Source organism: Budorcas taxicolor, chromosome 11 (assembly GCF_023091745.1).
Source record: "Budorcas taxicolor isolate Tak-1 chromosome 11, Takin1.1, whole genome shotgun sequence".
In the NCBI taxonomy this organism is placed as follows: Eukaryota; Metazoa; Chordata; class Mammalia; order Artiodactyla; family Bovidae; genus Budorcas; species Budorcas taxicolor.
In genome coordinates, this window is record NC_068920.1 from 158,403,923 (window position 1) to 158,414,138 (window position 10,216).

The following is a 10,216-nucleotide window of genomic DNA, read 5'->3' on the forward strand; positions in this document are numbered from 1 at the left end:
CCACCACGCGACGGCACCCGCCCGGGAGCCTGCGCGCAGCCTGGCGAGGCCCCGCCCCTCGGGCCGCCGCGCGCCCGTAGCGCGCAAATGTCCCGGGTCGGGCTGGAGAAGGGGAAAGCGGGGGAGGGGAGCGCGGCGCAGGGGGGCCGGGCCCCGTACGTCGCGGCGTTCCTTCCTCCCGCCTCTTCGCCAAGCCCTGTGTCTCCTCGCCGCCGCTCCGCCCCCTTGGGTCCCGGCGCCCTCAGCCAATGACGAGGCGGCGCGAGCCTCTTCGGCCGGGGGCGGGGCGTGCGCGCGAGGCCTGGCGCGCCTGCGCCCTGCCGCCCGCCCCTCGCCGTGAGGAGGAGGAGGTGGAGGAGGAGGCGGCTCGGGGAGATCGAGCAGCGAGCTGGAGCGCGGAGCGTGAGTGAGGGAGCCTAGCCGCCTGCCCGCCCGCCCGCCACCGCCGCCGCCGCCTCTCCTTCGTAAGCAGGAGCCCGGGCCGGGGCCCGGCACGCCGCCCGCCCCCCCACCACAGCCCCTCCCTCGTCGTCAGGCCGCGAGGGCAGCGCGCGCGAGCCCAGGGGGAGGGACAGCGAGCGAGCGAAAGAGCGCCGGGAGGAGGCGGCCGGACCGAGCGAGCGCCCGCGCGTGTGGCGTGAGGGGAAGCCGCTGCCCGCCCCCCCTTCGCCTTCCCTTCTTTCCCCCTCCCCGCTCCCCCCCCGACCGCGGAGCAGCACCATGTCGGCGCCGGCGGCCAAAGTCAGTAAAAAGGAGCTCAACTCCAACCACGACGGGGCCGACGAGACCTCAGGTGAGGAGCAGGCGAGGCGGGGGCCGGCCCGCGCCGCCATCTTCGCCGTCCGCCCGGCCGCAGGCCGCCGGCGGGGCCCGGGGCGCGCGGGGCGGGGGGTGGGGGGGGCCCAGCCGGGCGGACGGGCCGGCGCGCGCCTCGGCGCCCTTTTTTTTTTTTTTTATTTTGTGCGCGCGAGGCCCGGGGCCGGGTGGCGCCGCGGCGGCGAACGGCGCTGCGAGGCGGGGGCGCTGCGGCCTGCTCGGCGCGGGCGGAGGAGACCCCCCCTTCCTCTCCCCCCCCCTCCCTCGCTCTCCTCCCCCTCCCTCCCTCCCGAGAAGCCTCTCTTTATTGTGCTCCGCCATGATGCCTCGCTCCCATCAGCCGCCGCCGCCGCCGCCACATGGTGCGGCCGGACGCGGCCCCGCGCCCGGGCCTTCGCGCGGCTATCCCCCGCCACCCCGCCGGCCCCTCCGCGCCCGGCCCCGCGGGCGGCGCCCCCCGCACCCCCATCCCGGAGGCCGGCCCCGGCGCGGCCCTCGGCCTCGAGCTGGGGCGGGGTAGGGGCGCGGGGAAGCACGCGGCCGGCGGCACCGCGGACCCGGGGCCGCTCGGAGGATGCTCTGGCCGGCCTCGGGCCGTCCCCCACGTGGGGTGGCCAACCCCGTGGCGGCAGCGCGCTGAGAAACCCGGCGCGGCGGCCCTGGGGTGTCGGAGGAGGGTCTTTACAATGGCTCGTTGGCAAAACCTCCTGGCCTTGTCCGTGAAGGCTTTTCTCGGCAGGGGGGCTACACCAACCCGGGCTGGTTGCCGGAAATGAACCGCGCGATCCGGCCCCTTCACGCCCACTTAGCTTTGTAGGTTTTGCGGTCTTCACCCGACAAAAGGGCACCTTTCCCTTAGCACACCCCCCACCCCCCACTTTGCTTCTCTCGGTTCTTTGGCTCAGTTTCTGACTGCATGCTTGCTCGTTGTAAGTGTGCTCCAAAGTCATGTGGGGCTGCCTCTGAGATCAGCCCGCCTGAAAATTGGGTTGGAAGGTAAATTGGAGTGTTTACAGTGTTGGGGTAGTTTTAAGGCCTTCCCCGTCTTGTAGGCATGTCTGATGTCTTAACAGTAATCGATATTGAGCAATATTTTCAATATTATAAAAGGTGCTTCCAACATGGAGATAGGTGGTGTCCTAATTTTTGATATTGTTGTGGGTTTCCCTATTCTAGCTACTCTTCCGTAGTCTTAACAGCATGATTTGTGAGCACTCTTCTAATTGAAAAGTAGTTTGTCAACTGCATGCATGAACACGTGGAGAGCATGTCTTGTAGTAGTAGGCAGGTTTTTTTTAAAAGAGCTTTATTGATATAATTCACGTCACAGTCTGTTAACATCAAGAAGGAAAACTAGTTAAATTTATCTTCAAATTTAGTATTGAGTCTTCTTCATGCACCCTTTTCTTGCAGAAAAAGAACAGCAAGAAGCAATTGAACATATTGATGAAGTACAAAATGAAATAGACAGGTAAAATTTTTCTCAGTTTACTTTGAAGTTTCTGACCTGATTATGTTTTGGTAATCATTGAAACTATGGCCAAGTAAATCTGTATCTACTGGCTAAGTGGAGATGACTATAACTTGGAAATATTAGGATTCAGTGTTATTTTTTCTGTGGTATATTTGTAGGTCACCAAAAAGTTGCTAATGAAAGTACATTGACCTTGTATAAAGATTGGGATTCCTTTCATAGGGTGGGGAATTGTTGCAGTGTGTGGACTTCTGATAGTGTAGTATTACAGCGTTAGTGTTGCTCTGACTTGCCTAATAACTTTGTTACGTGATTGGCAGCTTTTTCTTGAGAGAAACAATTGAGGTTAGCCTAGTAATGGAGTTAGATAAAGTATAAAATGTTACCAAAATGCTGTTTTGGCACTTTAATAAGAACTGTCAGTTATTGAGTGCCTGTTGGCAAAGCTGATTAGATTGCCATCTCAATTTTGAGTTGAGTCTCTGACTGCAAAAATTTAGGTGATTTGGTTATTACAAGTAGGTACTTTGCATTGTTCTAAGGCTAACAAGAGTCAATAATTTTAATCTCAGCTGTTTTTGTATTTAAGTACCATCGTTGGTCAATGTGTCTCTTCATTTGCTTCAGACTTAATGAACAAGCCAGTGAGGAGATTTTGAAAGTAGAACAGAAATATAACAAACTCCGCCAACCATTTTTTCAGAAGAGGTCAGAATTGATCGCCAAAATCCCAAATTTTTGGGTAACAACATTTGTTAACCATCCACAAGGTATGTGATGGCAGGGCATTATTGAAGGATATGGGATGTCCACTTGTTGTAAAGGGGAGGGATCTTGGTTGAGGACTTGATTCTGCATGTTGGTTACCTGCAGAGGTTCAAACAGGGAGAGGCTTGCAGTTAATGCCTTCTGTTTAGAAGAGAGCACATGCTAATGTACAGTTGTGTTTAATTACTTGATAAAATGATGGTAGCTCTGACTCTGAGCCATTTGGTTATTCAGTTAATAGTGGATTTATGAAACCAAATTTGGACAAATCTTAAAAAGGGATCACTGAGTTGTACGTTTGTATAATCACTTGGTCTCCTTTCGGGTCTAGTGTCTGCACTGCTTGGGGAGGAGGATGAAGAGGCGCTGCATTATTTGACAAGAGTTGAAGTGACAGAATTTGAAGACATTAAATCAGGTTACAGAATAGATTTTGTAAGTATCTGTAACTCATTTGTCACTATGGAAATTAACTTGAGCTTTGCTTAGAAGGGCTATTTGTATTGACTTCTGATTCTCTTATTGTTTATTGTAGTATTTTGATGAAAACCCTTACTTCGAAAATAAAATTCTCTCCAAAGAATTTCATCTGAATGAGAGTGGTGATCCATCTTCAAAGTCCACTGAAATCAAATGGAAATCGGGAAAGGTATTTGAGGACTTGTGCATTAATATTTTGTATAGTTTGATTTAGTTGAACCATTGAACTAATTCTTGGTGTTTTGGTGATGTGTTAAATGCAGATCCTTAAAAAAGATCTGTGTTAAGGCCAAATACAATAGTTTATGGAGCAAGTTTTTGTAGATATGGACTTAAATCATTTTGAATTTTACATTGGTGGCTTTGTTTCCGAAAACCTATTTCTGTCTGCATTTAAGTAGTAAACATAAATATTTTAAATTATACTGTCTCAAGATACTGGTTTGTTGAAGTAGAACTAATTTTATATGTATTAAAAAACCAAATCTAGACAGTAACTTTCAAGAAAAGGTGGCATACAAATTTGATAGCATTCTTTGCAGACATAAAATCCTAAGGTTTCTTCTCTTTATTAACTGTACTTTTCATAATTTCAGATAAGAATAATAGTGTGAATAATAGAATGTCCAGATTTTGCTCTGCTTTTGGGTTAAAAACCTTATTTAAGATGTAGAGACGAGGTGTAGAGAGCCTATATATCATAACTTCTTCCATCTTCATTTAGGATTTGACGAAACGATCAAGTCAAACACAGAATAAAGCCAGCAGGAAGAGACAGCATGAGGAACCAGAAAGCTTCTTCACCTGGTTTACTGATCATTCTGATGCAGGTGCAGATGAGTTAGGAGAGGTCATCAAAGATGATATTTGGCCAAATCCATTACAGTACTACTTGGTGAGTTGAGAATGTTCTTTTATTTAAGGTTGTACTTGTTCCATTTGTTTGAAAGTGAGTTTTTAAGGTAACCTTCGGTCTTGGTTTTTCTCTAGGTTCCTGACATGGATGATGAGGAAGGGGAAGGAGAAGAGGATGACGACGACGACGAAGAGGAAGAAGGATTGGAAGACATTGATGAAGAAGGGGATGAGGATGAAGGTGAAGAAGATGAAGATGATGATGAGGGGGAGGAAGGAGAGGTAAAAAGATTTGGTTAAGTCCAAACAGATAACCAAAATATTCACTGTGTTACTTTGGAGATTACGTATATTGTACTAGTTGTGGGAAGATTTGTAGAAAGGATAGGCTGTTTTGTCCAGGATTTAAGGAAATTTTGATAAGTTTATTATATCATTGATTTAATTAGTTCTACTTTTGTGGTTAGTTTTTATGGCTAGTCAGTTATGTCATTCCCTAGCCAGTACTCAGTGTAAGCACTGTGGACATTGCAACTGCCCAAATTCTGACAAATCTCCCAAATAACAAAAATAGGCATGTTTTGGACAAGCTGTTATAAAATTCTTTGAGTCAGATTGAGATAGATTAGGTTTTGGTTTGATTACTTGGTCTGAAAGATGTCTGATTTGATTAGTACTGGAAGTTAATACATCTGAAACATCACCAGGTCTTTCAAGAATCAGATTGGGAAGTTCTCTGGTCCAGTGGGTAGGATTCAGCCCTCGCACTGCTAGGGTGCGGGTTTGATCCCAGGTCAAGAAACAGATCCTGTGAGCTACGTGGCCTGAGGGGGAAAAAGTAGTTGCTGCAGACTGGTGTATAGTTGGCCCTTGATATCAGTTGTATCTGTCCCTTCCTGTTCTTCAGATTGAACCAACAGCTGACTCTTTTCTTTTAATTCTCAAAAGTTTCAAAAAGCAGAACTTGAATTTGCTGAGTGTTAGCAACTATTTACATTGTATTCACAACTATTTACAGTGTACTGTTACAACTAATCTGGGATAAAGTAAATGGGAGAATGTGAGTAGGTTGCATGAAAGTACTATGTACTTTTATTTAAGGGACTTGAGCATTCAGAGGGTTGTGTTCTGTTTTGTTTTGAAAATTTGTATTGGCTGTGCTGAGCTGTATGTGGGATCTGAGCTCCCCAACTAGGGATTGAACCTCTGCTTCTTGCAGTGGACGCATGGAGTCTTAACCATTGAACTACCAGGGAAGTATCCCTGAGGATTTTTGTCTGTGGAGGAGGTTCTGAACCATCCCTCACACATACCAAGGGACCACTGTGGGGGTTCATAAAATTCATTACTGCTGGCATTTGATTATGTTCTGTGGGGTCCATCATGGTCCATATGAATATTGGGGACTGACCTTAGAATTAATCCTAAAGATTAACCAACTGCCTGCTTTTTTTTCTTACAGGAAGATGAAGGAGAAGATGACTAATGGAACACTGATGGATTCCAACCATTTTTAATTTTCTCCAGTCCCTGGGAGCAAGTTGCAGTCTTTATTTTTTTTTTTTCCTCCTCTTGTGCTCAGTCGCCCTGTTTTTGAGGTCTTTTTTCTCCTTTATACCATGGTTCACAACTTATTTTGGGGGGGGGGAAATACCTTGAGCAGAATTCAGTGGGACAAGAATCTCTACCCCTTTCTGTTCCAAATTCATTTTTATCCCTTCCTGTCTCAACAAAAACTATGGAATCAACACCACCATGCTCTGTGGGAAAAAAAGAAAAACCTTCTGCTCCCTTAGCTCTGCTGGAAGCTGGAGGGTGCTAGGCCCCTGTGTAGTAGTGCATAGAATTCTAGCTTTTTTCCTCCTTTCTCTGTATATTGGGCTCAGAGATTACACTGTGTCTCTATGTGAATATGGACAGTTAGCATTTACCAACATGTATCTGTCTACTTTCTCTTGTTTAAAAAAAGAAAAAAAAACTTAAAAAAATGGGGTTATAGAAGGTCAGCAAAGGGTGGGTTTGAGATGTTTGGGTGGGTTAAGTGGGCATTTTGACAACATGGCTTCTCCTTTGGCATGTTTAATTGTGATGTTTAACGGACATCCTTGCAGTTTAAGATGACACTTTTAAAATAAAATTCTCTCCTAATGATGACTTGAGCCCTGCCACTCGATGGGAGAATCAGCAGAACCTGTAGGATCTTATTTGCAATTGACATTCTCTATTGTAATTTTGTTCCTGTTTATTTTTAAATTTTTCTTTTTGTTTCACTGGAAAGGAAAGATGATGCTCAGTTTTAAACGTTAAAAGTGTACAAGTTGCTTTGTTACAATAAAACTAAATGTGTACACAAAGGATTTGATGCTTTTCTCTCAGATAAACTTAATATGACTTTCCAAGTTTGACTTGTGTAACGTTATTGTCAAACTTTTTGTCACCCTATCTTCGTATTTTTTGATAACGCACTTTGCAGGATGACCTCAGGGCTATATTGATTGAGTAAAGGGATTTGAATCAATCTATTAATGTCTCCATAGCTGGGAACCCATCATGGGTACAATTTGCCATTAGTTTCTGAAATTTTTCACATCATTGGGGATACCAGATTGCTGAAAACTCAGTTCTGAATGTGTTGTACCTTTGGTTTGTATCTCAAATCATCATTTCAAAATACGGGCTTTTATTTACTTAGATATTAATAGTGCCTGCCACCACCATCAGACAGATCTGGTGCTCCTCTGCCGAGTTAACACAGGGCAATTGTTCGCATGTCTTCCCTGGCACTGTAAGATGTGGCGGAGAAGACAGGCTTTCAGAGTAAAAAGTCCGTGTTGGTGGTAAGAAACTCAGGTTAGGAGTACTTTTATCTCAAAGTACCAGCTTTTTAGCATATAGCTCTCGAGTGAGACCTGTCTGTGTGAATCCGAAGGAAGTGATGGACTGCTCTGCTAAATGCCATTGTGCATAAATCACATTTTGAGAAGCTACCTAATGCATAAGCTTTTTAATGCTGTAAAATACAGTAGCTAAAATTAAATGCCACTTAGCTTTTTCAGAGATGAATTAATGGACAGCCGGGTCAAATTCAAAGCTTTTTGTTGTATAAAACTTTATAAATGGAACTACTCCATCAGTAGGCAAAGTGTAACAAAAACCTGTCTAGATGGATAGTGTGTAATTTCTGCACAGGTTTCTGTAGCAAATACATCACTGTATACCGGTCAGGAATCTTGCTCCAATAAATGAACATAAATATTTTTTTTGACTGGGGTCATTCTCCTTGTTTCATAGAGAAATGTTGCTACTTACTTTTGGATTTAGATGATAAGCTAGTTTTTCTGCTTTGTTTTTATTTGTGTTCATTGTGACTGGGAAATTTGGAGAACTGCCCCTTCAAGTAGTTCAGTAGGTATAGCATAGGTCCATACAACTACATGGAAAGGTATGTTTGGAAGTTGTGGACAAATGAACTTATTTGAAATGTCAATTCCTGAGGGGATTCAGTCTTCAATTTTGAGGTCTCAACATTTGAAGGGCTTTTTGCTAGAGAAAAGAAAATTGTCACTTGAAACAATATTCATGAAGTAATAACTGATTTATGTTTCACAAAGTGACAACCATTTGTTTTTTTGTATGCTGGTGCTGTTTCTGGGGGATGTGCTCAAAAGATAGGACCCCTTAAAGGGAATTTCATCCCAATTTACTGAGACTACCCTTTAGATTCCCTTATTCCCAATGAAGGAGTACTAGGCTGTGAGAAGGCAGAAGGGGCAGACTTAGTTTACTGGAAAAACTAAGGCCACAAAGTAGTCTGCATTGTTCCCAACTGCAAGAAGAGTTTTTGGGCAGGCCCTTGGGTATGTTTCTAAAACTACCAGGTGAGTGGCTTAAAGCTCCTTCGGTACCAGGACATCTAAACAAGGGAATAGTGCCTGTTGTGGTAGTTTCTCTGGGGCATCTACTTGCCAAGCTGTGCCATACTCTGCTTATGAGAAGAGCTGAGTACGTAAATTGGGACATAGAGGATAGTAGCTTATGTGTTTTACATTTAAAAATTTCAAGGATTCTCTGCAGTCAAGGTGGTCTGACCGCCATAACAGGTACTTAGGATTTCAAGCAAGTGACTCTGATATGCAGTTTGTAACCCTAACCTAAATGTCTTGGGCTGACAAATTTGCTTTAACATCTGGCCTGCTTCACAACTGTTAGCTGTTTGCAGGCTTTGGATGAATGTATAATTTGTGTTTGTGAATTAATTTAGTAATCTTTATCATTACTGTTTGATAACATCTGGTTTCATGGTTTCACTTGAGCTCATAAACAGATTTGGTTTTTCTGCCTTTTTTGTTAGATTTTGCTATAAACCGTTTGTAGTTATTGCAAGAATGGAATTCTTTGGCGGGGGGAAATGAAGATGGTTCAGGATTTCTTGAAGATTGAGACAAACTCTTTAGGAGGTGAATAAATAACAAATTACTTCAGTTGTTTAAAGGACAACAGCTCATTTTGAAAAGTCTATCCCTCACCATAGCAAAAGTCTATTCCCTTTTATATGCATGGCTGTATTTAATGGAGATTTACCAGTTATACTTTTAATGAATCTTGGGAAAGCAACTACAGTTTTGTGATGAGAAGAATAGGAAGTGGAGGGTGTGTGCCAACTTGATTAGTTAGAGACATTGCATACTCAGATACAAATCTAAGGGAGGCAAATCTAAATGTAGATGGAGTGATGTCTGCCATACCCAGAAGGAAAAAGATCCAGAGAGGGGTAGCTGTTCACTCATGGAGCCTGCTGGGACAGTTCTTTTCAAGTTGATGTTACACAACTTTAATAGTTCATTAGCCAGAGTTGGTTTGGGCTGTTCACTATCCTCTGGATGTTAAAAATGTGAATTTCAGTTTTCCTAAGTATTAACGATTTTAGGAAACACCATCACCCATCAGACATCTACGTAAGATGCACTTCTCTCTTCATACTTAGCCATCAGCTGAAGGCTGTAGGTTTGTCCAGCCTGGGGTTCTTTAGGAAAGGTGGATGCATTCTACTTTGGAACCCTTTTTTCCCTTAGTAGCCACAAAGCAATGAAACACTTGAACACAAACTAAAAATCATTGAGTTCTACATAATTCAGGTGCTATCGTAACCTCTCAGTTATTTGTTAGCATCAACATTCAGCTAAGGGCACCTCAATAAACCCCACCTGAAAGAGTACCATGTGCCTTCTAGCTTACTAGGTGTTAAATATTTGTCTAGCCTTAAACAATTCTGGTTTGTATATATGTAAAAGTGTCCCTTGTCTCTGATTATGAAGTCATTTCCCCTTCTGAACCATGTTGCCTTTGCATATGTTGGTGTAATTTGATTGATTTCCCATTGCAGGACTATCCCAGGATTGCCCACATTATGCCACATTTCACTTTTCATTCACTGAAGGAATTGGTCAAAGAGGAACTGACATGGTTTCTGCTATGAAAGCATTGGAGGGTACCTCTTCAAAGTCAGCAAATAAGCCACCTTCAGTATTTGACCCTTATTCACTTCTGGCCCCGTGGAGGAGGCTCCTTCCAGTGAAGTCATGGCAAAAGGTGCTGGTGAGCATAGGATGATGGATTGGCTGAACAACCCTGTGTTACTCAGTCCCTCAGTTGTGTCCCACTCCCTGTGACCCCATGGACTGTAGCACTCCACGCTTCCCTGTCCTTCACTATCTCCTGGAGTTTGCTTAAATTGAGTCAGTAATGCTATCTAACCATTTTATCCTCTGCTGCCCTCCTTTCCTTTTGCTTTCAATCTTTCCCAGCATCAGGGTCTTTACCATT

The 10,216-nt window shown here is 44.6% G+C and overlaps 1 protein-coding gene across 1 annotated transcript; it reads left to right on the forward strand.

The window, feature by feature from the left end:
• Positions 1-350: 350 nt before the first annotated feature.
• Positions 351-6,750, forward strand: SET (SET nuclear proto-oncogene). The gene is made up of 8 exons (XM_052647747.1): positions 351-793; positions 2,230-2,287; positions 2,918-3,060; positions 3,390-3,493; positions 3,594-3,707; positions 4,263-4,433; positions 4,529-4,675; positions 5,856-6,750. The coding sequence occupies exons 1-8, from the start codon at positions 721-723 to the stop codon at positions 5,877-5,879; spliced, it is 834 nt and encodes a 277-aa protein (XP_052503707.1). The 5' UTR covers positions 351-720; the 3' UTR covers positions 5,880-6,750.
• Positions 6,751-10,216: the final 3,466 nt, after the last annotated feature.

Bases quoted from the DNA above. Each gene is read 5' to 3' on its own strand.
- SET (XM_052647747.1), top strand. From the start codon at position 721: ATGTCGGCGCCGGCGGCCAAAGTCAGTAAAAAGGAGCTCAACTCCAAC. The intron at 794-2,229 runs GTGAGGAGCAGG...CTTTTCTTGCAG, and splicing joins CGGGGCCGACGAGACCTCAG to AAAAAGAACAGCAAGAAGCA. The intron at 4,434-4,528 runs GTGAGTTGAGAA...GTTTTTCTCTAG, and splicing joins ATCCATTACAGTACTACTTG to GTTCCTGACATGGATGATGA.